This window comes from Petromyzon marinus, unplaced genomic scaffold, assembly GCF_048934315.1.
Source record: "Petromyzon marinus isolate PM22_M1 ecotype Great Lakes invasive population unplaced genomic scaffold, UKy_Petmar_22M1.pri1.0 PM_G_Scaffold_48, whole genome shotgun sequence".
Lineage (NCBI taxonomy): Eukaryota > Metazoa > Chordata > Hyperoartia > Petromyzontiformes > Petromyzontidae > Petromyzon > Petromyzon marinus.
Window position 1 is genome coordinate 1338875 of NW_027423000.1, and position 27721 is coordinate 1366595.

Below are 27721 nucleotides of genomic sequence, written 5' to 3' on the forward strand. Positions count from 1 at the left end.
TAATGGGGATTTAATCTTACCTTTTTGGGGAGCAAATCAGACCGTTGTCTTATATTTGTACATCACTTTATTAATTCACCACTGGATGAGGGCTTTCCACCATGTAAGTTGTGAGGATTATGGTGAGAGCAGGAGCATTAAGATGATAGAGCTGCCCACCATGAAGCATAACAGCAGCCTGCACTAAGCCGGTTTGTATGGTGGTCACCGATCGACGCACGATCCAGACTCAACCGTGCTGAGCTTCCGAGATCGCGTGAGATCGGACACATTCCTGGTGACTTGGTTAATTAACATTTAACCCAGTTGCACTCGATTTTTTGGGGGGATTTTTTAATGCTTTGTTTTACGTAACCCCCCACCCCCCCTTCTCTACTTTTCTAGAAGAATTTTTTTTTCAATTTTTTTGTTTTTTCTTCACGGCGCGCTCGTCAGTAAGGCCCCCCCCGTGCCTTGAGGCCCCCCCGTGCCTTGAGCCCCCCCCCCGTGCCGCGAGGCCCCCCCGTGCCTCGAGGCCCCCTCGTGCCTCAGGGCCCCCCCGTGCCTCGAGGCCCCCCCGTGCCTCGAGGCCCCCCCGTGCCTTGAACCGCAGCGCCTCCATCAGCTCGGAGCCGCGGAGCGTCCTGGCCGAGCGGGGATCGCACCGCAGCGTGGCGCGCAGCGCCAGCCACGCCGGGGCCTGGACGAGGCGGTGCGGACGCGGCCGGCGGCTTGAGTGGAGGAGGCTCATGGCGATGGGGGAGCGGTGCCGCCCCTGCTTGCCGCTGCTGCTTGCTGCCGCCGTGATCGCCGTGAGGGTAAGAACGGCGAAGCATAGTTCATAGTTCATAGTTTTATTTATGTTGGTATTGTCCTGTGAGCCATTCGGCTCTTGAATCGGGTGCAACCGCAACAAACAAAAAACATGAACAAGAAAACATCTTAAAGTGACTTTGTGACTGTGCAAACAGAAAAATCCAGGAAAAAAAACATCAAAATATTCCTGAAATTGCACCGTACACCAACGCTGTGTGCAAAAATCCCAGTGGGATGCAAGTCAAATAACAACAACAACAACCACAAGACAACTAAGATTAAGGCCATCAGTCTAACTCCGTACTACAATAAACAAAAACATGGCCAAAACAAAAAAAACGTTTTCGAAATCACCAAAATAAAAGCCATGAATGCAATGTGGCTCCCTCCACTTGCCGGATTTCAGCCCCCTCACGCCTCGCTCCTCGCCTCACCTCCTCTCTCTCCTTGCCTCACCTCCTCTCTCTCGCCTCACCTCCTCTCTCTCGCCTCACCTCCTCTCTCGCTTCACCTCCTCTCTATCGCCTCACCTCCTCTTTCTCGCCTCACCTCCTCTTCCTCGCCTCACCTCCTCTCCCTCGCCTCACCTCCTCTCGCTCGCCTCACCTCCTCTCTCTCGCCTCAACTCCGCACCTCAAATCACCTTCTTCTCGTCACCTCACATCACCAAACTCCCCACCCCCACACAAGTAGGCACGTGACTGCCCCTCCCCCCCATCACGAGACCCGCCCACCCCCACCCGTAGGCACGTGACTGCCCCTCCCCCCATCACGAGACCCGCCGTCCCTTGGTGTGGACCAATCAGTTTCAAGGACAATGCATATATTATCATAGTATGTTTTTTGTTTGCATTTTGACTGCAGGTATTGTGGTTAATGCAGACATGAATCCTTGTAAAAAGGTTTCAGTTTTGTTGCCAGAAAAAAGGGGAAAAACCCTATTATTATATTTTGGTACTGGCAAAGGAGGTCTAAGGATGTAGATGCTCTACACACATGTTGAGCGCTCGGTTTACCGAACTGTTTAATCTCATCCACGCTCTGCATGCGCTAACCACAACAACTCCCTCTTTGCTTCTTTCTTCTTCCCTCGCTTGGAGAAGTCTCGTGGTATCAACGGCTGCCGCCACGATGACATCTTGTGTTTTGACACGATTGTGATTGGAGGGCGATGTTTAAGTGCTTACTCTTTTTTTTACATCTCAGGTGGCATGCGGTGAGAAATCCTACGGTGATTCCAAAAGTCGCATGTTTTTTTCTCCAAGCTCCACTAGGTGAGACAAATCGGTGCTTTAAACAACGGGCCCCAAACATCAGTGCAGTATTATCGTATTTAACGTTCTTATACAGTACCTGCCCCAGCGGTAGTGGGTTTTTTCCCCCGCTTGTTGTAAAGGTCCCGGGGTTAGAATCTAGCGGACTGCCCTGGATATTACTGCCGGGCAATGAACTGCTAAGTACGACACGCCGTCTGCTTCGAAGAGGATGCTAAAAGAGCCCGTGGCATTGTTTTAAGATGAGTTGGCCATTGCTTGCCGGAGTCAAATTTGCAAATGACAGTCCTGCACTATTGTACGCCGTATATTGAAAGGTTGAATTTCCTACGGGGGTAAGAAGTGAAACACTTTGTGACGGTGCTGTCGTACGAGTGCGTAACAGGGAGTTCATTGAGTCTTCAAACAGTGATTGTACTCGGTTGTCAAGAAATTGCCATCCGCCACAGTCGGTTCGTGACCTTGTGCAATGTGTGTCAATAGTGAGGAAGGGAATCAAGGCATAGTTTATACATTCCAAATGTTAGGATTTATCGTATTCTAGATCGGGTTATTGTCCTTCTTTCTATCGTCGTGAAGCATGTTTAAAGAATCCGTCCGCGTTGGTGTCCTATAAAAAAAATATTTAGGAAATTGCACGTGAGAGAAAATGGATCAGAACAACCCGCCCTCCCATATTAAACATGAGCAACCCTCACAAGTCCAGTCATGAAGCTGGGTGTAATTACCAGCGAAGCATCACAGTATGCAATTTGTAAATGTTGAGCATTTATCAATGGTATGGGTTTCTTGGGTTAGATCGCAAAAATGTAAATGTGTCGTTAAACCCGCCACCACCCGACACAGCCAACTAGTAAGGTTTGTCACGTAAACAGAACGTGCCAATTCGTTACTAGTACAGCACGCCGGTGTGTTGCAGAGCAAATCCACAACATTAACAATCTGAGTACGACGTTTCGCCAGTGTTCGCGACCAGCATCATCAGGCGACAGCCAGATTTGTTCTGTCCTCCTGTCTCCACAAATCTGGCTATCGCCTGATGATGCTGGTTGTAATTACTGGCGAAACGTCGTACTCAGTTTGTAAATGTTATGGGTTTACTCCACAACACACCCGGTGTGCTGTGCAGGTAACGAGTTGGCATGTTCTGTTCAGATGTCATAGTTTTCATAGTTTTATAATTTCATTATTTGGTATAGCCCTGTGAGCCATTCGGCTCTTGAATCGGGTGCAACCGCAACAAACAAAAAACATGAACAAGAAAACATCTTGAAGTGACTTTGTGCATGTGCAAACAGAAAATCCAGGAAAAAACATCAAAATATTCCTGAAATAGCACTGCACACCAACGCTGTGTGCAAAAATCCCAGTGGGATGCAAGTCAAACAAAAACAAGAAAACTTAGATTAGGGCATCAGTCTAACTCCGTACTACAATAAACAAAAACATTACCAAACCCAAAAACTTTTAGAAATCACCAAAATAAAGCCATAAATGCAATGTAACAGTGATCATAGGAACTGTGACCGAATTTTTAACAATAAACTACATAAATAACATGTAACACCAAACCCTAGAGCCACAGCTATGTCGGGTGGTGGCGGGTTTAACCACACATTTATATTTGCGCGATATAACCCCCCCTCCAAAAAAACCTTACTAGTACAGCACGTTGATGTAACGGAGAGCAAATCCACAACATTTTTAATCTGAGCACGACGTTTCGCCAGTGATTACAACCAGCATCATCAGGCGGACGGCCAGATCTGTGCATTTACTCTGCAACACACCGGTGGGCTTAAGTATGAACTAATTGGCACGTCTTATTTACGTGACAAACCTTACTAATTGGCTGTGTTGGGTGGTGGTGGGATAACGACACATTTATGCGATCTAACCCAAACAAAAACCTTTCTACTGTATTCATAGCAATTGGCGCCCCCTATTGGAGTGATGTATTTTTTGACCGATGTTTTCCTGGGTTAATAAGTATAGTGACTATAGTCTATATGGTGAATAATATGGCCTACTGTGAGGGTTTTTTTAAAATTGACGCACTAATTGTAATGCTGGTCGTTGTTGTTCGACATTTTAGCGTACAACAAACGGAGAACGCTGAGGATGCTATGAAGAACTTTCTGAAAATATTTAGAGGGATTTTCTGAGTTGGTAAATTGATTTTGAAACGTCTGACCGAGGTGTTCTAGCAAAATTGCGTCACTTATATTCTTTACGGATGGTCTTCATCATAACAGCAATTTCCTTGCCTGCAACACAACTTGTATAAGTTAATGTTTTTTTTTTATAATGTAGTTTATCTAATAAAAACATTTCACGGTTGGTGTTGCATATCTAATCCTCTGATCGTATTACCAGTTTCAGTAAATGGTCAAGAGATGTAATGTTCCACAGTTGTGAAAATAAAGTCAAAGTTTCAAAATACTTTTGAGCGCCGAACGACGCCTCTGAAAGGTTTTTAGCCAGCGGAAGGACAAAGAAAATCCTTCTGTGATAGCGGAGGCGGCGGGGAGGGGGGACTGTGGACACAGCTCCTGTATGGGATGGAGAGTTTCTCCAGCGACCTAGGGCAGGGGTCGGGAACCTTTTTGGCTGAGAGAGCCATGAAAGCCACATATTTTAAAATAAATTTCCGTGAGAGCCATATAATATTTTTTTAACACTGAATACAACTAAAGAAATGTCAGCTCAGATTTATTTGCGAGCCAGATGCAGTCATCAAAAGAGCCACATCTGGCTCGCGAGCCATAGGTTGCCGACCCCTGACCTAGGGGAAGAGGAGACGAGGCCACATGGTGGGAGACTGTGACGCAGATCTGAGAGAGGTCGCTGTTGTGCAGCAGCAGCGGTAGCAGCTGCGGGGATTGACGGGAGGGTAGAACGCGTTGGAACCTGTGCCAGGCTAGGTGCAGGAGGTCACGGGACAGACCCAGCAGGTGACATTAGTTGACTCACCGAGATGACTGGCAGATGCACCACTGTGCCAGGCTAGGTGCAGGAGGTCGTGGGACAGGGCCAGCAAGTCACATTAGTTGACTCACCGAGATGACTGGCAGATGCACCACTGTGCCAGGCTAGGTGCAGGAGGTCACAGGACAGGCCCAGCAGGTGGCATTAGTTGACTGACCGAGATGACTGGCAGATGCACCACTGTGCCAGGCTAGGTGCAGGAGGTCACGGGATAGACCCAGCAGGTGACATTAGTTGACTCACCGAGATGACTGGCAGATGCACCACTGTGCCAGACTAGGTGCAGGAGGTCACGGGACAGACCCAGCAGGTGACATTAGTTGATTCTTTAGCACCCATGCAGAACTGCCATAAAGTGGCGGTGACGTGACCACAGCGCTTGTGCCAGGTTAGGTGCACTTAAAGTGCACACTTTGAGGCCACGTGAAGTATCGAAGGCTCTCTGCGAGCCGGTCACGGGACAGACTGACCGAGATGACTGGCTGTTTCACCACCTGTGCTCCCCATTGTGCCAACTCGCTGTATTTTATCCGCCCAGTGCAACGCTCGTTGTTGTGAGCGTCGCTTCTCCAACCACTGCTGTTGTTGGGAGGGCGACTGCCTCTACTGCCCAGTAGCGTTCTTCAGGAAACTCCTCCACAGAGGCCAAGCTTGACACCGCTGGTCGGCAAGTCCACTCAGCTCCAAATACTCCTGTGCCGCATCAGTCCATCCCTTCTCATAGTTTCATAGTTTCATTTATATGGTATAGCCCTGTGAGCCATTCGGCTCTTGAATCGGGTGCAACGCAAACAAACAAAAAAACATGAACAAGAAAACATCTTAAAGTGACTTTGTGCATGTGCAAACAGAAAATCCAGGAAAAAAACATCAAAATATTCCTGAAATAGCACCGTACACCAACGCTGTGTGCAAAAATCCCATTGGGATGCAAGTCAAACAACAACAAGAAAACTAAGATTAAGGCCATCAATTCTAGATTTAAAGCTTTCGTGACTGCAAGGATCCATACTCTTTGGTTCTATTCGGTAAAGTCACGTAGGTAAATTGTTGTTTTATTATTTACCTACGTGACTTTACCGAATAGAACCAAAGAGTATTAAGGCCATCAGTCTAACTCCCTACTACAATAAACAAAAACATGGTCAAACCAAAAAACTTTTAGAAATCACCAAAATAAAGCCATAAATGCAATGTAACAGTGATCATAGGAACTGTGACCGAATTTTTTACAATAAACTACATAAACAACCATGTAACACCAAACCCTAGAGCCACAGCTGGCTGCATGAGTTACTCCACAAACAACAGGAGCATCGGTCGGAGTATCAAATTTTTCAATGCACCTTTAAGATCAGCATGCTAAATCACAAAACAGATAATACTTTGCAGCGGTCATCCGGAGCGAAACATTTTATTTTATTTTAGGCCACTGAATAGCAGTGGCAAGCTAGGGGTGTACAACTCCTCTAGAGCAGTTTTGAGTGAATATCTCATAGGTAGCGATTCAAGTTGCAGTTTATTGGCAATAGCATTCCAGACCCTGGGGGCATCAATAGCAAAGGCCCTTCCTCCGGGTTTTTGTACGGGCAATAGGGAATGTGAAGCCGGTAGATGAGCAAAGACCCGAGGTCAACATTTGTTCAAATGTGTTCTTTGAAACAGAGAGGAGATCCAGCAGCAGGCAGTCTGCGGGTTGTTTGGTTCTCCAGCTCATGGTGCGAACCCCTCGCCCACAACAGGGGGGGAAGGGAGGGGAATGAGAAGGGAGGAACCGGAAGTGAGGGGGGGCGGGGTCTGAAGTGAGGGGCGAGGGGGGGGCGGAGGTGAGGGAGGTGACGGGGGAGAGGAGGGCCGGAAGCGAGGGGGGGAGGGTGGGAAGGGCGGAAGCGAGGGGGGAGGGGCATAAGTGAGGGGAGGGCCCGGGGGGAGGGTCCAAAGAGAGGACGAAAGAGGGGCCGGATGTGGAGGGGGGCCGGATGTGGGGGAGGGGCGGATGTGGAGGGGGGCCGGATGTGGGGGAGGGGCGGATGTGGAGGGGGTGAAGTGAGGGGGAAGGGCTGGAAGTGAGGGGGAGGGGCTGGAAGGTGGCGTCCTAGCCAGGTGCTGTCCCTGTCTCTCATCTCTCTGTGTCATCTCCCAGCTGCTCGGGACGTCTCCTGGGCTCCCGGGCGCTCCAACAGAGGTCTGACTCCACCACTCCACCACCCTCCTCCTCCTTCCCTCTCTCTCTGCGCTGTCTCCCACGCAGCCGCTGCCGTCTTTGTCTCCCCTTGCTGCTGTGGCCACGGCCCCGAGATCTGTGTGTGTCTGTGTGTGTGTCTGTGTGTGTGTGTCTGTGTCTGTCTGTGTGTCTGTGTGTGTGTCTGTGTGTGTGTCTGTGTGTGTGTCTGTGTTTGTGTCAGTGTGTGTGTCTGTGTGTCTGTGTGTGTCTGTGTGTGTGTCTGTGTGTGTCTGTCTGTGTGTGTCTGTGTGTGTGTCTGTGTGTGTATCTGTGTGTGTGTGTCTGTGTGTGTGTCTGTGTTTGTGTCAGTGTGTGTGTCTGTGTGTGTCTGTGTGTGTGTCTGTGTGTGTGTCTGTCTGTGTGTGTCTGTGTGTCTGTGTGTGTATCTGTGTGTGTGTGTCTGTGTGTGTGTCTGTGTTTGTGTCAGTGTGTGTGTCTGTGTGTCTGTGTGTGTCTGTGTGTGTCTGTGTGTGTGTGTGTCTGTGTGTGTTTGTCTGTGTGTGTCTGTGTGTGTGTGTCTGTGTGTGTATCTGTGTGTGTGTGTCTGTGTGTGTGTCTGTGTGTGTGTCTGTGTTTGTGTCAGTGTGTGTGTCTGTGTGTCTGTGTGTGTCTGTCTGTGTGTGTCTGTGTGTGTGTCTGTGTGTGTATCTGTGTGTGTGTGTCTGTGTGTGTGTCTGTGTGTGTGTGTCTGTGTTTGTGTCAGTGTGTGTGTCTGTGTGTGTGTCTGTGTGTGTCTGTGTGTGTGTGTCTGTGTGTGTGTCTGTGTTTGTGTCAGTGTGTGTGTCTGTGTGTCTGTGTGTGTGTCTGTGTGTGTCTGTCTGTGTGTGTCTGTGTGTGTGTGTCTGTGTGTGTATCTGTGTGTGTGTGTCTGTGTGTGTGTCTGTGTGTGTGTCTGTGTTTGTGTCAGTGTGTGTGTGTCTGTGTGTCTGTGTGTGTCTGTGTGTGTGTCTGTGTGTGTCTGTCTGTGTGTGTCTGTGTGTGTGTGTGTTTGTGTCAGTGTGTGTGTCTTTGTGTGTGTCTGTGTGTGTGTGTCTGTGTGTGTCTGTCTGTGTGTGTCTGTGTGTGTGTGTCTGTGTGTGTATCTGTGTGTGTGTGTCTGTGTGTGTGTCTGTGTGTGTGTCTGTGTTTGTGTCAGTGTGTGTGTCTGTGTGTCTGTGTGTGTCTGTGTGTGTGTCTGTGTGTGTCTGTCTGTGTGTGTCTGTGTGTGTGTGTGTTTGTGTCAGTGTGTGTGTCTGTGTGTGTGTCTGTGTGTGTGTCTGTGTGTGTGTGTCTGTGTGTGTCTGTCTGTGTGTGTCTGTGTGTGTGTGTGTCTGTGTGTGTTTGTGTCAGTGTGTGTCTGTGTGTGTGTCTGTGTGTTTGTGTCTGTGTGTGTGTCTGTGTGTGTGTTTGTGTCAGTGTGTGTGTGTCTGTGTGTGTGTCTGTGTGTGTCTGTGTGTGTGTGTCTGTGTGTTTGTGTCTGTGTGTGTGTTTGTGTCAGTGTGTGTGTGTCTGTGTGTGTGTCTGTGTGTGTCTGTGTGTGTGTGTCTGTGTGTGTGTCTGTGTGTGTCTGTGTGTGTGTGTGTCTGTGTGTGTGTGTGTCTGTCTCTGTGTGTGTCTGTGTGTGTATGTGTGTGTGTGTCTGTGTGTGTGTCTGTGTGTGTGTCTGTGTTTGTCAGTGTGTGTGTCTGTGTGTGTGTGTCTGTGTGTCTGTGTGTGTGTCTGTGTGTGTGTCTGTGTGTGTGTCTGTGTGTGTGTGTGTGTGTCTGTGTGTGTCTGTCTGTGTGTGTCTGTGTGTGTGTGTCTGTGTGTGTGTCTGTGTGTGTGTCTGTGTGTGTGTCTGTGTGTCTGTGTGTGTGTCTGTGTGTGTGTGTGTCTGTGTGTGTGTGTCTGTCAAAACAACCCCCTACCTCCTCGCGGGGCCGGACGGGCAACTCTGTCGTGGACAGTGCTGTGGGGGGAGATCCAATTTTGATTGGCTCCTCCCCTCATGGCATATGTGTCCACCACAGGGGCTAAACGGGGGCTCTGGACGGGTGCGAGGGGCTGGTAAGCCCTCCATCTTCAATTAATTACCACGAAACCACGAATTAAACTGAAATATGTAACTAATAAGCTTGTGCCGGAGGCCCCGGGGGGCCAGGCGTCTATGACGTCTCCTGGCCAAACCCCATTTGGCGGAGCCAGGAGATTGAATACCTACCCTCGGGGCTACTCCAGAAACAACGAAAAGCCACTACGGGTGGCCACGTGGAATGTTCGAATGCTCACTGCAGAGGAGAGGCTGCCACTCCTCTGTCGGGAGCTGGACCGGTACCGGCTGGATCTATGCGGCATTCAGGAGGTCCGGTGGTGGGTGTACACCCAGGACCCCATTCCAACATAAAGTGGCCTGGTCTCAGTTATCTGATGAAAGTTGCAAGCAAGAATTTCATCATCGCTTGCGGCTGGGATTGGCATCGTCCCCGACTCCTCCTGATGTCGAGGGTAAATGGGCGAGGTTTAGGACTGTGACTCATGCAGCTGCAATGGCTGCTTTGGGTACGCGGTCCAGACCTCCCCAGAGACCCTGGCTGACAGAGGAGGTGTTCAGGATGGTTCAGAAAAAGCGACAGGCCCACTGTCATCGGCTACAGAATCCCACGTCAGAGAATGAGGAGGCTTACCGCAGCCTTCGCTCGGAGGTTCGGAGAGCCGTGAGGCGCTGCAAGGATGGGTGGTGGTCGCGGGTTGCTGAGGAGATGGAGTCTGCTTCAGTGGCCCGTGATCACAAATCTCTATTTAACTCCATCAAAAAAGTAACCTGCAGCGCCACACCTATTACCATCATTAGGGGAAAAAACGGTGATCCAATCTCCGACCCCCAGGAACAGGTTCGCAGATTTGCTGAGCATTTCTGTGAGGTCCTGGGGGAGGGAAAATCCCTCAGCCAGGAAAACATCGTGGCACAAAGTGAGGATGACCCTGCTGAGGCTGCGGTGCCTCAAATATTGGAAGAAGTCACCCCCTGTGAGTGGCTGGCTGAGGTGCCATCTGCTGAGGAAGTATTGAAGGCGATCCGGAGTCTGAGACCAGGAAAAGCAGCGGGAAGAGATGATCTCCCAAGCGAAATGCTGAGGGAGGGTGGCGTTTGTGCACAGACTGCCCTATATGACATCATAACAACAGTCTGGACCACTGGACGGGTTCCGCAGGATTGGAAGGATGCCCTGGTGGTCCCCCTTTTTAAGAAGGGGGACCGCACTGACTGTAACAACTACAGGGGCATCTCACTCCTCAGTGTGCCGGGAAAGGTCCTGGCAAGGATTATTCAGCATCGCCTTGCCAGGCACGCTGAGGAGAGGCTTGCGGAGCCCCAATGCGTTTTCAGGAAAGGGCGGTCCTGCACAGATGCCATATTTTCTGTCCGTCTGCTACAGCAGAGGTGTAGGGAATTCCAACAAGACCTACATCTCTGCTTTATTGACCTGGTCAAGGCCTATGATACCATCAGTAGGCCTGGGCTCTGGGTCGTTCTTCGTGCTTTTGGAGTACCTGACCCTCTGCTCACGATCATTAAGGACCTTCATGATGGTGAGCGGGCCCGGGTAAAACTACGTGGGCGGGAGTCAGAGCCATTCCCTGTACACCTTGGGGTGCGACAGGGATGTCCTCTGGCTCCCACATTATTTAACATCTATTTTGACCACGTAGTTCGTGAAGCCTTCAATAGCTGTACCGGGGGAATCTCCATATGGTACAGATATAATGGGAGGCTGATCGATGCCCGGGTGCGGTCAAGGGATGGCTCCCTATTGCTCAACCACGTTATGTATGCTGATGATTTGGTAATAGCTGCTCAGTCAGAGGAGGAGTTGGAGACGCTGCAGCTGAGACTGGAGCGTGCCACTAAGAGGTGGGGCCTTACCATCAGCCCCACCAAAACTAAGCACCTGCCTGGGTATTTTGTACCATCGGACACTCCACCCCCACAACTCCCAATCGGTGATGGGGCAGTTGTGGAGAGAGTGGAGAGTTTCCCATACCTGGGCAGTGTGCTTATGACTGGCTCCAGTTTAACAGCAGAGGTCTCACTCCGAATCAGTCGAGCGGCAATTTCTTTTCATCGGTTGCGTAACGCTGTGTGGAAGCTACCTGGTCTGTCGCTCCGCACTAAGCTTCAGGTCTTCTCGGCCATGGTCATTCCCTCCCTTCTCTACGCTTGCGAAACGTGGACCCCCCTAATGGAACATCTTCGCCGGTTAGAAACATTTACGCTGGCCTGCCTACGATCCATCCTGGGTTTAACCAGACTGGATTGTGTGAGGAGCTCACAAATCCTTGAAAGATCTGGGCAGGGTCCCATCGGTGAGCTCCTCCGGCAGGCAAGGCTGCGATGGCTGGGTCATGTAGCCCGCATGCCCAGCCACCGCATGCCGAAACAGCTTTTGTTTGGCCGGATTGAGGGGGCTAAGCGGGCGCGGCACGGGCTAGAGAAGAGATGGAGTGATGTGGTACGGGAGGACGTGGAGCTGAGTGGACTTGCCAATGACTGGTACCAGCGGTGTCAAGATCGGCCTCTGTGAAGGAGGCTCGTGAAGGATGCTACTGGGCAGTTGGAGGCAGTCGCCCTCCAACAACAACGGAGGGCGGAGGAGCGACGCTCACAACAACGAGCGGAGCGCCGGGTGGCTAAAGCACAGCAGGTTGGCACAGTAGGGGGCACAGGTGGTGCATCAGCCAGTCATCTCAGTCAGTCGACCCGTGGCACCTGGGTCTGCCCAGTAACCTCCTGCCAGTGGGCGTACGACACTTCACGTGGCCTCACGGTGCACATAGCCTGGCACAAGCGTCGTGGTGACGTCACCGCCACTTAGTGGCGAATGGCGGTTGTTGTTGTCTGTGTGTGTGTCTGTGTGTGTCTGTGTGTGTGTCTGTCTCTGTGTGTGTCTGTGTGTGTCTGTGTGTGTGTGTCTGTGTGTGTGTCTGTGTGTGTGTCTGTGTGTGTGTCTGTGTGTCTGTGTGTGTCTGTCTGTGTGTGTCTGTGTGTGTGTCTGTGTGTGTATCTGTGTGTGTGTGTCTGTGTGTGTGTCTGTGTGTGTGTGTCTGTGTTTGTGTCAGTGTGTGTGTCTGTGTGTGTGTCTGTGTGTGTCTGTGTGTGTGTGTCTGTGTGTGTGTCTGTGTTTGTGTCAGTGTTTGTGTCAGTGTGTGTGTGTCTGTGTGTCTGTGTGTGTATCTGTGTGTGTGTGTCTGTGTGTGTGTCTGTGTGTGTGTCTGTGTTTGTGTCAGTGTGTGTGTGTCTGTGTGTCTGTGTGTGTCTGTGTGTGTGTCTGTGTGTGTCTGTCTGTGTGTGTCTGTGTGTGTGTGTGTTTGTGTCAGTGTGTGTGTCTTTGTGTGTGTCTGTGTGTGTGTGTCTGTGTGTGTCTGTCTGTGTGTGTCTGTGTGTGTGTGTCTGTGTGTGTATCTGTGTGTGTGTGTCTGTGTGTGTGTCTGTGTGTGTGTCTGTGTTTGTGTCAGTGTGTGTGTCTGTGTGTCTGTGTGTGTCTGTGTGTGTGTCTGTGTGTGTCTGTCTGTGTGTGTCTGTGTGTGTGTGTGTTTGTGTCAGTGTGTGTGTCTGTGTGTGTGTCTGTGTGTGTGTCTGTGTGTGTGTGTCTGTGTGTGTCTGTCTGTGTGTGTCTGTGTGTGTGTGTGTCTGTGTGTGTTTGTGTCAGTGTGTGTCTGTGTGTGTGTCTGTGTGTTTGTGTCTGTGTGTGTGTCTGTGTGTGTGTTTGTGTCAGTGTGTGTGTGTCTGTGTGTGTGTCTGTGTGTGTCTGTGTGTGTGTGTCTGTGTGTTTGTGTCTGTGTGTGTGTTTGTGTCAGTGTGTGTGTGTCTGTGTGTGTGTCTGTGTGTGTCTGTGTGTGTGTGTCTGTGTGTGTGTCTGTGTGTGTCTGTGTGTGTGTGTGTCTGTGTGTGTGTGTGTCTGTCTCTGTGTGTGTCTGTGTGTGTATGTGTGTGTGTGTCTGTGTGTGTGTCTGTGTGTGTGTCTGTGTTTGTCAGTGTGTGTGTCTGTGTGTGTGTGTCTGTGTGTCTGTGTGTGTGTCTGTGTGTGTGTCTGTGTGTGTGTCTGTGTGTGTGTGTGTGTGTCTGTGTGTGTCTGTCTGTGTGTGTCTGTGTGTGTGTGTCTGTGTGTGTGTCTGTGTGTGTGTCTGTGTGTGTGTCTGTGTGTCTGTGTGTGTGTCTGTGTGTGTGTGTGTCTGTGTGTGTGTGTCTGTCAAAACAACCCCCTACCTCCTCGCGGGGCCGGACGGGCAACTCTGTCGTGGACAGTGCTGTGGGGGGAGATCCAATTTTGATTGGCTCCTCCCCTCATGGCATATGTGTCCACCACAGGGGCTAAACGGGGGCTCTGGACGGGTGCGAGGGGCTGGTAAGCCCTCCATCTTCAATTAATTACCACGAAACCACGAATTAAACTGAAATATGTAACTAATAAGCTTGTGCCGGAGGCCCCGGGGGGCCAGGCGTCTATGACGTCTCCTGGCCAAACCCCATTTGGCGGAGCCAGGAGATTGAATACCTACCCTCGGGGCTACTCCAGAAACAACGAAAAGCCACTACGGGTGGCCACGTGGAATGTTCGAATGCTCACTGCAGAGGAGAGGCTGCCACTCCTCTGTCGGGAGCTGGACCGGTACCGGCTGGATCTATGCGGCATTCAGGAGGTCCGGTGGTGGGTGTACACCCAGGACCCCATTCCAACATAAAGTGGCCTGGTCTCAGTTATCTGATGAAAGTTGCAAGCAAGAATTTCATCATCGCTTGCGGCTGGGATTGGCATCGTCCCCGACTCCTCCTGATGTCGAGGGTAAATGGGCGAGGTTTAGGACTGTGACTCATGCAGCTGCAATGGCTGCTTTGGGTACGCGGTCCAGACCTCCCCAGAGACCCTGGCTGACAGAGGAGGTGTTCAGGATGGTTCAGAAAAAGCGACAGGCCCACTGTCATCGGCTACAGAATCCCACGTCAGAGAATGAGGAGGCTTACCGCAGCCTTCGCTCGGAGGTTCGGAGAGCCGTGAGGCGCTGCAAGGATGGGTGGTGGTCGCGGGTTGCTGAGGAGATGGAGTCTGCTTCAGTGGCCCGTGATCACAAATCTCTATTTAACTCCATCAAAAAAGTAACCTGCAGCGCCACACCTATTACCATCATTAGGGGAAAAAACGGTGATCCAATCTCCGACCCCCAGGAACAGGTTCGCAGATTTGCTGAGCATTTCTGTGAGGTCCTGGGGGAGGGAAAATCCCTCAGCCAGGAAAACATCGTGGCACAAAGTGAGGATGACCCTGCTGAGGCTGCGGTGCCTCAAATATTGGAAGAAGTCACCCCCTGTGAGTGGCTGGCTGAGGTGCCATCTGCTGAGGAAGTATTGAAGGCGATCCGGAGTCTGAGACCAGGAAAAGCAGCGGGAAGAGATGATCTCCCAAGCGAAATGCTGAGGGAGGGTGGCGTTTGTGCACAGACTGCCCTATATGACATCATAACAACAGTCTGGACCACTGGACGGGTTCCGCAGGATTGGAAGGATGCCCTGGTGGTCCCCCTTTTTAAGAAGGGGGACCGCACTGACTGTAACAACTACAGGGGCATCTCACTCCTCAGTGTGCCGGGAAAGGTCCTGGCAAGGATTATTCAGCATCGCCTTGCCAGGCACGCTGAGGAGAGGCTTGCGGAGCCCCAATGCGTTTTCAGGAAAGGGCGGTCCTGCACAGATGCCATATTTTCTGTCCGTCTGCTACAGCAGAGGTGTAGGGAATTCCAACAAGACCTACATCTCTGCTTTATTGACCTGGTCAAGGCCTATGATACCATCAGTAGGCCTGGGCTCTGGGTCGTTCTTCGTGCTTTTGGAGTACCTGACCCTCTGCTCACGATCATTAAGGACCTTCATGATGGTGAGCGGGCCCGGGTAAAACTACGTGGGCGGGAGTCAGAGCCATTCCCTGTACACCTTGGGGTGCGACAGGGATGTCCTCTGGCTCCCACATTATTTAACATCTATTTTGACCACGTAGTTCGTGAAGCCTTCAATAGCTGTACCGGGGGAATCTCCATATGGTACAGATATAATGGGAGGCTGATCGATGCCCGGGTGCGGTCAAGGGATGGCTCCCTATTGCTCAACCACGTTATGTATGCTGATGATTTGGTAATAGCTGCTCAGTCAGAGGAGGAGTTGGAGACGCTGCAGCTGAGACTGGAGCGTGCCACTAAGAGGTGGGGCCTTACCATCAGCCCCACCAAAACTAAGCACCTGCCTGGGTATTTTGTACCATCGGACACTCCACCCCCACAACTCCCAATCGGTGATGGGGCAGTTGTGGAGAGAGTGGAGAGTTTCCCATACCTGGGCAGTGTGCTTATGACTGGCTCCAGTTTAACAGCAGAGGTCTCACTCCGAATCAGTCGAGCGGCAATTTCTTTTCATCGGTTGCGTAACGCTGTGTGGAAGCTACCTGGTCTGTCGCTCCGCACTAAGCTTCAGGTCTTCTCGGCCATGGTCATTCCCTCCCTTCTCTACGCTTGCGAAACGTGGACCCCCCTAATGGAACATCTTCGCCGGTTAGAAACATTTACGCTGGCCTGCCTACGATCCATCCTGGGTTTAACCAGACTGGATTGTGTGAGGAGCTCACAAATCCTTGAAAGATCTGGGCAGGGTCCCATCGGTGAGCTCCTCCGGCAGGCAAGGCTGCGATGGCTGGGTCATGTAGCCCGCATGCCCAGCCACCGCATGCCGAAACAGCTTTTGTTTGGCCGGATTGAGGGGGCTAAGCGGGCGCGGCACGGGCTAGAGAAGAGATGGAGTGATGTGGTACGGGAGGACGTGGAGCTGAGTGGACTTGCCAATGACTGGTACCAGCGGTGTCAAGATCGGCCTCTGTGAAGGAGGCTCGTGAAGGATGCTACTGGGCAGTTGGAGGCAGTCGCCCTCCAACAACAACGGAGGGCGGAGGAGCGACGCTCACAACAACGAGCGGAGCGCCGGGTGGCTAAAGCACAGCAGGTTGGCACAGTAGGGGGCACAGGTGGTGCATCAGCCAGTCATCTCAGTCAGTCGACCCGTGGCACCTGGGTCTGCCCAGTAACCTCCTGCCAGTGGGCGTACGACACTTCACGTGGCCTCACGGTGCACATAGCCTGGCACAAGCGTCGTGGTGACGTCACCGCCACTTAGTGGCGAATGGCGGTTGTTGTTGTCTGTGTGTGTGTCTGTGTGTGTCTGTGTGTGTGTCTGTCTCTGTGTGTGTCTGTGTGTGTCTGTGTGTGTGTGTCTGTGTGTGTGTCTGTGTGTGTGTCTGTGTGTGTGTCTGTGTGTGTGTCCGGTGGACCGGTTCTGGCTCCTGCCACCATGAGGGGTGGACAGTCCTCTACTCGGGGCAGCAGACTGCCAAACAACAGGGTGTGGCTCTTCTTTTGAACAAAAGAATGAAGGGGGCGTGGGAGCGTGGCGGTGAGGTGTGGGAAGCTGTAAGCCCCAGGCTACTTTGGGCTCACCTTCCCATCAACCGGAGGCGAGGAATGGTGGTCGTGGTTACTTATGCCCCCACCGAAGATGAACATCCATGGAGGGATGCAGGCAAAGCCGATGAGTCAGATACCTTCTATGACCTCCTGTCACAGGTGCTGGCTAAATTGGCCCCTCGGAAAAGAGTCATCATGTTGGGTGACTTCAATGCCCGAGTTGGTCATGATGCTGGCACCTGGTCTGGAGTGATTGGAGGGCATGGGCCAGATCAGCTCAATAACAACGGTAGGAGGCTGCTAGATTTTGTGCAGCCCATGGGCTTGTAATTACCAACACGCTGTTCTGGCATCGGCACATCCACACAACATCATGGATGCATGCCGGGTCCACGCAAGAACATCTGCTGGACTACATAGTGACGGACCAGCGGATGCGAGCCCATGTCCTTGACACCAGGACCTACCGTGGAGCTGATCTGCCCTCTGACCAGCGACTTGTCATCTGTAAGATGCGCCTGCCATTCTTCCACTCCGGTGGTGGGTGTACACCCAGGACCCCATTCCAACCTAAAGTTTCCTGGTCTCAGTTATCTGATGAAAGTTGCAAGCGAGAATTTCATCATCGCTTGCGGCTAGGATTGGCATCGTCCCCGACTCCTCCTGATGTCGAGGGTAAATGGGCGAGGTTTAGGACTGTGACTCATGCAGCTGCAATGGCTGCTTTGGGCATGCGGTCCAGACCTCCCCAGAGACCCTGGCTGACAGAGGAGGTGTTCAGGATGGTTGAGAAAAAGCGACAGGCCCACTGTCATCGGCTACAGAATCCCACGTCAGAGAATGAGGAGGCTTACCGCAGCCTTCGCTCGGAGGTTCGGAGGGCCGTGAGGCGCTGCAAGGATGGGTGGTGGTCGCGGGTTGCTGAGGAGATAGATGCTGCCTCAGTGGCCCGTGATCACAAATCTCTATTTAACTCCATCAAAAAGTAACCTGCAGCGCCACACCTATTACAATCATTAGGGGAAAAAACGGTGATCCAATCTCCGACCCCCAGGAACAGGTTTGCAGATTTGCTGAGCATTTCTGTGAGGTCCTGGGGGAGGGAAAATCCCTCAGCCAGGAAAACATCGTGGCACAAAGTGAGGATGACCCTGCTGAGGCTGCGGTGCCTCAAATATTGGAAGAAGTCACCCCCTGTGAGTGGCTGGCTGAGGTGCCATCTGTTGAGGAAGTATTGAAGGCGATCAGGAGTCTGAGACCAGGAAAGGCAGCGGGCAGAGATGATCTCCCAAGCGAAATGCTGAGGGAGGGTGGCGTTTGTGCACAGACTGCCCTATATGACATCATAACAACAGTCTGGACCACTGGACGGGTTCCGCAGGATTGGAAGGATGCCCTGGTGGTCCCCCTTTTTATGAAGGGGGACCGCACAGACTGTAACAACTACAGGGGCATCTCACTCCTCAGTGTGCCGGGAAAGGTCCTGGCAAGGATTATTCAGCATCGCCTTGCCAGGCACGCTGAGGAGAGGCTTGCGGAGCCCCAATGCGTTTTCAGGAAAGGGCGGTCCTGCACAGATGCCATATTTTCTGTCCGTCTGCTACAGCAGAGGTGTAGGGAATTCCAACAAGACCTACATCTCTGCTTTATTGACCTGGTCAAGGCATATGATACCATTAATAGGCCAGGGCTCTGGGTTGTTCTTCGTGCTTTTGGAGTACCTGACCCTCTGCTCACGATCATTAAGGACCTTCATGATGGTGAGCGGGCCCAGGTAAAACTATGTGGTCGGGAGTCAGAGCCATTCCCTGTACACCTTGGGGTGCGACAGGGATGTCCTCTGGCTCCCACATTATTTAACATCTATTTTGACCACGTAGTTCGTGAAGCCTTCAATAGCTGTACCGGGGGAATCTCCATATGGTACAGATATAATGGGAGGCTGATCGATGCCCGGGTGCGGTCAAGGGATGGCTCCCTATTGCTCAACCACGTTATGTATGCTGATGATTTGGTAATAGCTGCTCATTCAGAGGAGGAGTTGTCGAAGCTGCTGCTGAGACTGGAGCGTGCCACTAAGAGGTGGGGCCTTACCATCAGCCCCACCAAAACTAAGCACCTGCCTGGGTATTTTGTACCATCGGACACTACACCCCCACAACTCCCAATCGGTGATGGGGCAGTTGTGGAGCGAGTGGAGAGTTTCCCATGCCTGGGCAGTGTGCTTATGACCAGCTCCAGTTTAACAGCAGAGGTCTCACTCCGAATCAGTCGAGCGGCAATATCTTTTCATCGGTTGCGTAACGCTGTGTGGAAGCTACCTGGTCTGTGGCTCCGCACTAAGCTTCAGGTCTTCTCGACCACAGTCATTCCCTCACTTCTCTACGCTTGCGAAACGTGGACCCCCCTAATGGAACATCTTCACCGGTTAGAAACATTTAGGCTGGCCTGCCTACGATCCATCCTGGGTTTAACCAGACTGGATTGTGTGAGGAGCTCACAAATCCTTGAAAGATCTGGGCAAGGTCCCATCGGTGAGCTCCTCCGGCAGGCACGGCTGCGTTGGCTGGGTCATGTAGCCCGCATGCCCAGCCACCGCATGCCGAAACAGCTTTTGTTCGGCCGGATCGAGGGGGCTAAACGGGCGCGGCATGGGCTAGAGAAGAGATGGAGTGATGTGGTACAGGAGGACGTGGAGCTGAGTGGACTTGCCGATGACTGGTACCAGCGGTGTCAAGATCGGCCTCTGTGGAGGAGGCTCGTGAAGGACGCTACTGGGCAGTTGGAGGCAGTCGCCCTCCAACAACAACGGAGGGCGGAGGAGCGAAGCTCACAACAACGAGCGGAGCGCCGGGTGGCTAAAACACAGCAGGTTGGCACAGTAGGGGGCACAGGTGGTGCATCAGCCAGTCATCTCAGTCAGTCGACCCGTGGCACCTGGGTCTGCCCCGTGACCTCCTGCTAGCGGGCGTTCGACACTTCACGTGGCCTCAGGGTGCACATAGCCTGGTACAAGCGTCGTGGTGACATCACCGCCACTTAGTGGCGAATGGCGGTTGTTGTTGTGTGCAAGCGGATGCCTAAACAGCTAGAGAAGAGATGGAGTACACAGCAGGCGTCAGGTTCGGGATCGAATCCACGACCTCCTGTATACCAGGCGAGGGAGTCAACATTTTATTGATTGGCTGTGTCGGGTGGAGGAGGGCCCGAACGCACACACACGCGCGCGTCCACAAGAGATCTTGATCCCAAAAAAAACAAATTACGAATCGTCTTCTCGGGCGGCATCTTTGCTCCCTTATACACCGCAATCGATTAGGGCGGCATCTTTGCTCCCTTATACACCGCAATTGATGATGCTATCCAGGAGGGCACGGGACGGATGCGCGTTTGTTTTTTCTCGAGTGCCACCGAGAACTCGTCTCTCGGCAGCGCGCGAGGAACCAACGCAACTGCCGTGGCCTTCTTAGGAAATGCGTCCTCATGGACATGACCTCCGAACAAGTGACCGATTGACATTTTACAACGAAAATAGATGAACGCAGTTCGAACAGAGGGCAGTAGTGATAATAACGATGTGATTCAGTTCACCCGGGGGGGAATTCCTCGCCGAGTCTCAAGGCTCTTATTCAAGAAGGGGTTTGTGAGATTTTTGCACACAGAGTTGTAATAAGTTTTTTTCTTTTCTGGAAGATTTGCTGTTTTATCACAGGATGTTTCCGTTACGCGTCGTCGCTTTAAGATGTTTCTCTGTTCATATTTTGTTTGTTGCGGTTGCACCCGAACTCAAGAGCCGCATGACTCACAGGGCTATACACCTAATAAATGAAACTTGAAACTTGATTGGACTTGCCGATGGCCGCTACCAGCGCTGTAGATGTAGATGCCACTGGTTCTTCACGTTCTGTAGACGTAGATGCCACTGGTTCTTCACGTTCTGTAGATGTAGATGCCACTGGTTCTTCACGTTTTGTCGATGTAGATGCCACAGGTTCTTCACTTTCTGTAGATGTAGATGCCACTGGTTCTTCACGTTCTGGAGATGTAGATGCCATTGGTTCTTCACGTTCTGTAGACGTAGATGCCACTCGTTCTTCACGTTCTGTAGATGTAGATGCCACTGGTTCTTCACGTTCTGTCGATGTAGATGCCACTGGTTCTTCACGTTCTGCAGATGTAGATGCCACTGGTTCTTCATGTTCTGTCGATGTAGATGCCACTGGTTCTTCACGTTCTGCAGATGTAGATGCCACTGGTTCTTCACGTTCTGTAGATGTAGATGCCACTGGTTCTTCACGTTCTGCAGATGTAGATGCCACTGGTTCTTCACGTTCTACAGATGTAGATGCCACTGGTTCTTCACATTCTGCAGATGTAGATGCCACTGGTTCTTCACGTTCTGCAGATGTAGATGCCACTGGTTCTTCATGTTCTGTCGATGTAGATGCCACTGGTTCTTCACGTTCTGCAGATGTAGATGCCACTGGTTCTTCACGTTCTGTAGATGTAGATGCCACTGGTTCTTCACGTTCTGTCGATGTAGATGCCACTGGTTCTTCACGTTCTGCAGATGTAGATGCCACTGGTTCTTCATGTTCTGTCGATGTAGATGCCACTGGTTCTTCACGTTCTGCAGATGTAGATGCCACTGGTTCTTCACGTTCTGTAGATGTAGATGCCACTGGTTCTTCACGTTCTGCAGATGTAGATGCCACTGGTTCTTCACGTTCTACAGATGTAGATGCCACTGGTTCTTCACATTCTGCAGATGTAGATGCCACTGGTTCTTCACGTTCTGCAGATGTAGATGCCACCGGTTCTTCATGTTCTGCAGATGTAGATGCCACTGGTTCTTCACATTCTGCCAATGTAGATGCCACCACTGCCATTTATTGTGCGTGGAGGTTGAACTTACGACTCTCATTCCAAACGGGCAACTGGACAAACGGGATAGGTTTTTTTATTATCTCTAAAAGTCCTGAAGTTGAATGTTTGTAAGTAGAGTAGTGCCTGTACAAACACGGGTGAACGTTTCCCCGCAGCGGCGTCGCTGAATTAGACCGGCGGCCACGATGAGCTGGGGCTACCTCACACATCTGCTGGAGGAGGTTCATCGGCACTCCACCTTCCTGAGCAAGCTGTGGATCACCACCTTCGTCATCTTTCGCGTCGTTCTCACGACGGTCGCCGGCGAGTCCATCTACTACGACGAGCAGGGCCGCTTCTCGTGCAACACGGCGCAGCCCGGTTGCGAGAACGTCTGCTACGACAGCTTCGCCCCGCTCTCCCACGTCCGCTTCTGGGTGTTCCAGATCATCGCGGTCGCCACGCCCACCATCCTGTACCTCGGCTTCGCAGTGCATCGCATCACCAGGTACCGAGGTTCTCGGAGGGAGTTTTCACAGTTGGGGGGGGGGGGGGGGGGGCTACGGTGGAAATTTGAATGGCTGCCCGCAGTTGGAAATGTTTTAATTTGTTTTTTAATTAGGTTGCGCCGTCGATTTGGTCACGAGTTTGAACGGTGAAAGTGCCGGCAAGGTTTCTCCTTGACTTAGGAACGGAGTTCCGTTCCCGAGCCCCCCCGTCGGTATGTCCGAACGGCTAGTTCAGTTCGGGAGGGCGAATGTGCGCTGTGTTTAAACACGCACACGGTCAGCGTCGTAAAATATTCTGCGATTCAACAGCAAAAAGGGAAGCATTGTTAAACTCTTCAACAATAAGAAATATAATACATTTGCATGCGATATTATAATTGCATATGTATAAAAGGCAAAGTTGTGAGTATGTGTCTGTTCAAAATGTTTAGCGTACTTCCCGACATGCAACAAACTTGAAATTTGCCATGTGGGTACTTTCCATACTGTACACCATGCAAACATAAAAATACACTTATTTTTTTTGGGGGGGGGGTGGGGAAATGACGATGAAGTGTGGCGAGAATCGATATCTGGTGAGCTTTGTGGTATCGATTAAACAGGAATAGGCTGATTCTAAAGAAATCTACAACCTTCGATTCCTTTGCGCGATCTAAAGAATCGAATCTTGGCGCACGAGCGTACGTTTTTTTACGCCGCGCGTTGGGTTTCATTTTAGTTTTTACGAATGAGGCAATGATCAAAGTTTTTTTTTTCCATTTGTATATGTTATGGTTTTAAGTTTTGAGAAGTTTTTCAATATATGTTTTTCCCCGGGCAACGCCGGGTGCTTCCCGCTTAGTAGTAAATAAAGCGTCAAATTTTAAAGGAAGGTAAATATTTTCACTTACCTCGAGTCCCGACGGTGGCTCGCTCGTAGCGAGGGGTGAAACTTCGACGCCGCCGCCGCTCTCTGTCGTGGTAGGATCGAGTACATGCGAGACGAACAAACTAAGCGAGCCAAGCGAACCGGCGGCCCCGACCGCGTGATTGAAGGCACGGAGAAAGAGGAGGAGGTGGAAGAGGAGGTGGAGGAGGAGGGTGAAGAAGACGGCGAGGGGAAGCAGCACAACGAGCGGTGGAGGATCAAGACGGACGGCCTGATGGTGGCCTACACCCTCCAGCTGCTGGCCCGCACGCTGGCCGAGGTCGGCTTCCTGGTGGGGCAGTACCTGATGTACGGCTTGGAGGTGGCCCCGCGCTTCGAGTGCGTCCGTCACCCCTGCCCGCACCGGGTCGATTGCTTTGTGTCGCGCCCCACGGAGAAGACCGTCTTCCTTCTAGTCATGTACGCGGTCGCCGGTCTCAGCCTCCTGCTCGAACTGTCTGAGATTGCCTACCTGGGGCTGGGCACCATCCACGACTCGCTGAGCGGGTGGCGCCCGCGCCGGCTACGGAGCAGGTGGGGGGCCTCGACGGCGCGGTTGGCCACGGTCGGCTATGCGGGGGGAGGGGTGGGGGGCGGAAAAAGTTCGGCGCGCGGACGGAGGTTGTCGGCTTCGGCGTTGGATCGCGAGAAACGAAAGCGTCGTCTCGTCAAAGCCGCCAACTTGTAGTAGCGGCGTTGCGTCACGGAAACGAAACGTGCCGGGTCGCTACCGGCTCGACACTCGCCGGCTGCGTGTCAGAGAGTGACCCTCAACTACGCCTACAATTCGAGTTTCCGTGACGTTTCGCCGATGATGACAACAGCAAAAAAACATCATGGGACCTCCCTTGCCAGTAACAAGATATAAGAATTTGTTTTACCCTTTTTTAGCAGTAAAACAGCTGTGTGAACGTGATAACACCAAACGTAAACCTCTTGCAAGGAATCATCTCACTGCATTGGCCACACACACGGTACTTGTAATGAACATGCAAACAGAAACACGCTCTGGTAGTCTATGATGATGATGATGCATTGTCTTTGAAACTGATTGTTCCACACCAGAGACAGCTTTCTTTAGAGCCTCGTGTGTCTCACCCCGAGCTGTCAATGTCTTCGTAGTGGCATTGTCCTCTCATCTAACACTGTTTGAGACTAGGCTCTAAACAAAGCTGTCTCTTATTTTTGGTTCTTTCGCTAAAGTCACGTGGAAGGGAAATAATATTGGTTCCGTCAGCTCCCCAACCGCTATATATATAGATGATGTGTGTAGTTTATAGTGTAGTGTATAGTGTAGTGTATGTGTTGATAGCTATGTATATAGATGTTGTGTGTAGTTTATAGTGTAGTGTATAGTGTAGTGTATGTGTTGATAGCTATGTATATAGATGTTGTGTATAGTTTATAGTGTAGTGTATGTGTTGATATCTATGTATATAGATGTTGTGTATAGTTTATAGTGTAGTGTATAGTGTAGTGTATGTGTTGATAGCTATGTATATAGATGTGTGTAGTTTATAGTGTAGTGTATAATGTAGTGTATGTGTTGATAGCTATGTATATAGATGTGTATAGTTTATAGTGTAGTGTATGTGTTGATAGCTATGGATATAGATGTTGTGTGTAGTGTATAGTGTAGTGTATGTGTTGATAGCTATGTATATATGTTGTGTGTAGTTTATAGTGTAGTGTATAGTGTAGTGTATGTGTTGATAGCTATATATATAGATGTTGTGTGTAGTGTATAGTGTAGTGTATAATGTAGTATATGTGTTGATAGCTATGTATATAGATGTTGTGTATAGTTTATAGTGTAGTGTTTAGTGTAGTGTATGTGTTGATAGCTATGTATATAGATGTTGTGTGTGTAGTGTATAGTGTAGTGTATAGTGTAGTGTATGTGTTGATAGCTATGTATATAGATGTTGTGTGTGTAGTGTATAGTGTAGTGTATAGTGTAGTGTATGTGTTGATAGCTATGTGTATATATGTTGTGTATAGTTTATAGTGTAGTGTATAGTGTAGTGTATGTGTTGATAGCTATGTATATAGATGTGTGTAGTTTATAGTGTAGTGTATAATGTAGTGTATGTGTTGATAGCTATGTATATAGATGTGTATAGTTTATAGTGTAGTGTATAGTGTAGTGTATGTGTTGATAGCTATGTATATAGATGTTGTGTGTAGTGTATAGTGTAGTGTATAATGTAGTGTATGTGTTGATAGCTATGTATATATATGTTGTGTGTAGTTTATAGTGTAGTGTATAGTGTAGTGTATGTGTTGATAGCTATGTATATAGATGTTGTGTGTGTAGTGTATAGTGTAGTGTATGTGTTGATAGCTATGTATATAGATATTGTGTGTATAGTGTATAGTGTAGTGTATGTGTTGATAGCTATGTATATAGATGTTGTGTGTGTAGTGCATAGTGAAGTGTATAGTGTAGTGTATGTGTTGATAGCTATGTATATAGATGTTTTGTGTGTAGTTTATAGTGTAGTGTATAGTGTAGTGTATGTGTTGATAGCTATGTATATAGATGTTTTGTGTGTAATTTATAGTGTAGTGTATGTGTTGATAGCTATATATATATAGATGTTGTGTGTAGTGTATAGTGTAGTGTATAGTGTAGTGTATGTGTTGATAGCTATGTATATAGATGTTTTGTGTGTAGTTTATAGTGTATAGTGTAGTGTATGTGTTGATAGCTATGTATATAGATGTTTTGTGTGTACTTTATAGTGTAGTGTATAGTGTAGTGTATGTGTTGATAGCTATGTATATAGATGTTGTGTGTAGTGTATAGTGTAGTGTATAATGTAGTGTATGTGTTGATAGCTATGTATATAGATGTTGTGTGTGTAGTGTATAGTGTAGTGTATGTGTTGACAGCTATGTATATAGATGTTGTGTGTATAGTGTAGTGTATAGTGTAGTTTATGTTTGATAGCTATGTATATAGATGTTGTGTGTGTAGTGTATAGCTACCATTCGGTTGTGGGGGCCTCCTCTGACGGGAACCGCACCGGGTGACTTTCGTGAGCGCTCGCAACGTTCATACATTACGGCGTTAACAATTATTCATAATCAAGGTTTTTGGGTTTAGATTGCACTATCTACTGCACTATCTAATGCACTATACACTACACTATACACTACACTATACACTGCACTATACACTACTATACACTACACTATACACTGCACTATACACTACACTATACACTGCACTATACACTATATACACTACACTATATACTACACTATCCACTACACTATACACTACACTATACACTACACTAATATACACTATACACTGCTATACACTACACTATACACTACACTACTATACACTATACACTACACTACTATACACTACACTACTATACACTATACTATACACTACACTACTATACACTACACTACTATACACTACACTACTATACACTACACTATCCACTGCACCATACACTATACTATACACTACACTATACATGCAATATAACCCAAAAAAAACCCTCTATCATGGACAGTGTATATATATTTTTGTTAATGAAAATACTCTTCTTGAAATTTGACTCGTTTCTAGGGTGGCAGATGCCGTCGAGCCGGAATCGACGGCGGGTCCCAGAGCGATGTCACCGTCAGAATTGTGGCAGCTCCTTGACGAGGTGCAGAAACTTCAGACGGAGCTGGGGGTGACGCCGAGACCCCACCAGGAGCCCCCCGAGCAAGACGCTGGCGAAGCGTCCGGCAAGTCTTGGGTTTAGCGTGCTAGTATTACTCTCGGGCGTCGTTATCGCTCAATCGCTTTTCGCCATCCCACGTTCCATTTACTCGGCCCCCCCAACGCGCCGCTGCCGTTTGGATCGTCTCGACTTTGAAGGTATTCGTGACATTCTTCCGTCGAGATTCAATCGGAGGCGACCGTCTGCGCTTTTAAGATTCGAGCGGCAGAGCGCGGGCACCCCGCTAACCCGCTCGCGATGGCACGGGGGGTACGCCAGCACCCAGCCTCGTGGCTCGGGGGATTCGGCGCTGGGTTTGTAACCCAGAGCGTTGAGAGTTCAAATCTCCTTAGAACGCGTTTTGTGTGGCATTGTGGCTTTCGCATTCGGCCAACGTATAAATGCACGAGTCGGGGGGGGGGAATGTTTGCGTGAGTGTTTAATCAATATGGAGGTGTGTTTTGATTAAAGCAACCCAAATATTTTTGTTACTTTAGCTTACTTCTTAATTTGTGTGAGTTTCTGTTTTCGTTGTTTTGTTAAACTTCCTCGTTCATCGGTGGATAAGAGGGCCTGAGTTTAGCGGGCACGTCGTTATTATACCGTAACAGCCTGCTCCGATTTATATTTTGTCAAACCAAAAGGCGTTTAAGATGCTGGCTATGCGGTTTGTGAACAGCTGTGGCCAAATCTGAACGGCAGGTGACACAGTGTTGTATGTATTGTTTTTCAGAAAAATATTCAATAAAATTGGGAAATGTAAATTATTATTGTGTATTTCATGTTAATTGATGCTAATTGAGTACGTTTAATATGATCAATCGCACACACCCACTAAACACACGCACACCCCCACTAAACACAGACACGTAGGTAAAATAAAATAAATGAAAACGAAATTAAATCACGACGTTTTGGAGGCAACACAAGCTTCCGTCTTCAGATGGAAACCGTCAGCAAAATTGCTTTGA

At 49.9% G+C, this 27721-nt stretch overlaps 1 protein-coding gene across 1 annotated transcript; it reads left to right on the top strand.

The window, feature by feature from the left end:
* The first annotated feature begins 7133 nt into the window (after positions 1-7133).
* On the top strand, positions 7134-27517 carry LOC116937335 (gap junction gamma-1 protein-like). Its single transcript, XM_076062031.1, has 4 exons — positions 7134-7242; positions 21780-22111; positions 23077-23553; positions 26612-27517. Exons 2-4 carry the CDS (start codon positions 21810-21812, stop codon positions 26790-26792), a joined length of 960 nt encoding a protein of 319 aa, XP_075918146.1. The 5' UTR covers positions 7134-7242; positions 21780-21809; the 3' UTR covers positions 26793-27517.
* Positions 27518-27721: the final 204 nt, after the last annotated feature.

Excerpts from the sequence above, each read along its gene's own strand:
- LOC116937335 (XM_076062031.1), top strand. The coding sequence starts at position 21,810 with ATGAGCTGGGGCTACCTCACACATCTGCTGGAGGAGGTTCATCGGCAC. Across the intron at positions 22,112-23,076 it reads GCAGTGCATCGCATCACCAG|GATCGAGTACATGCGAGACG; the intron begins GTACCGAGGTTC and ends CTGTCGTGGTAG. Across the intron at positions 23,554-26,611 it reads CCGCGCCGGCTACGGAGCAG|GGTGGCAGATGCCGTCGAGC; the intron begins GTGGGGGGCCTC and ends ACTCGTTTCTAG.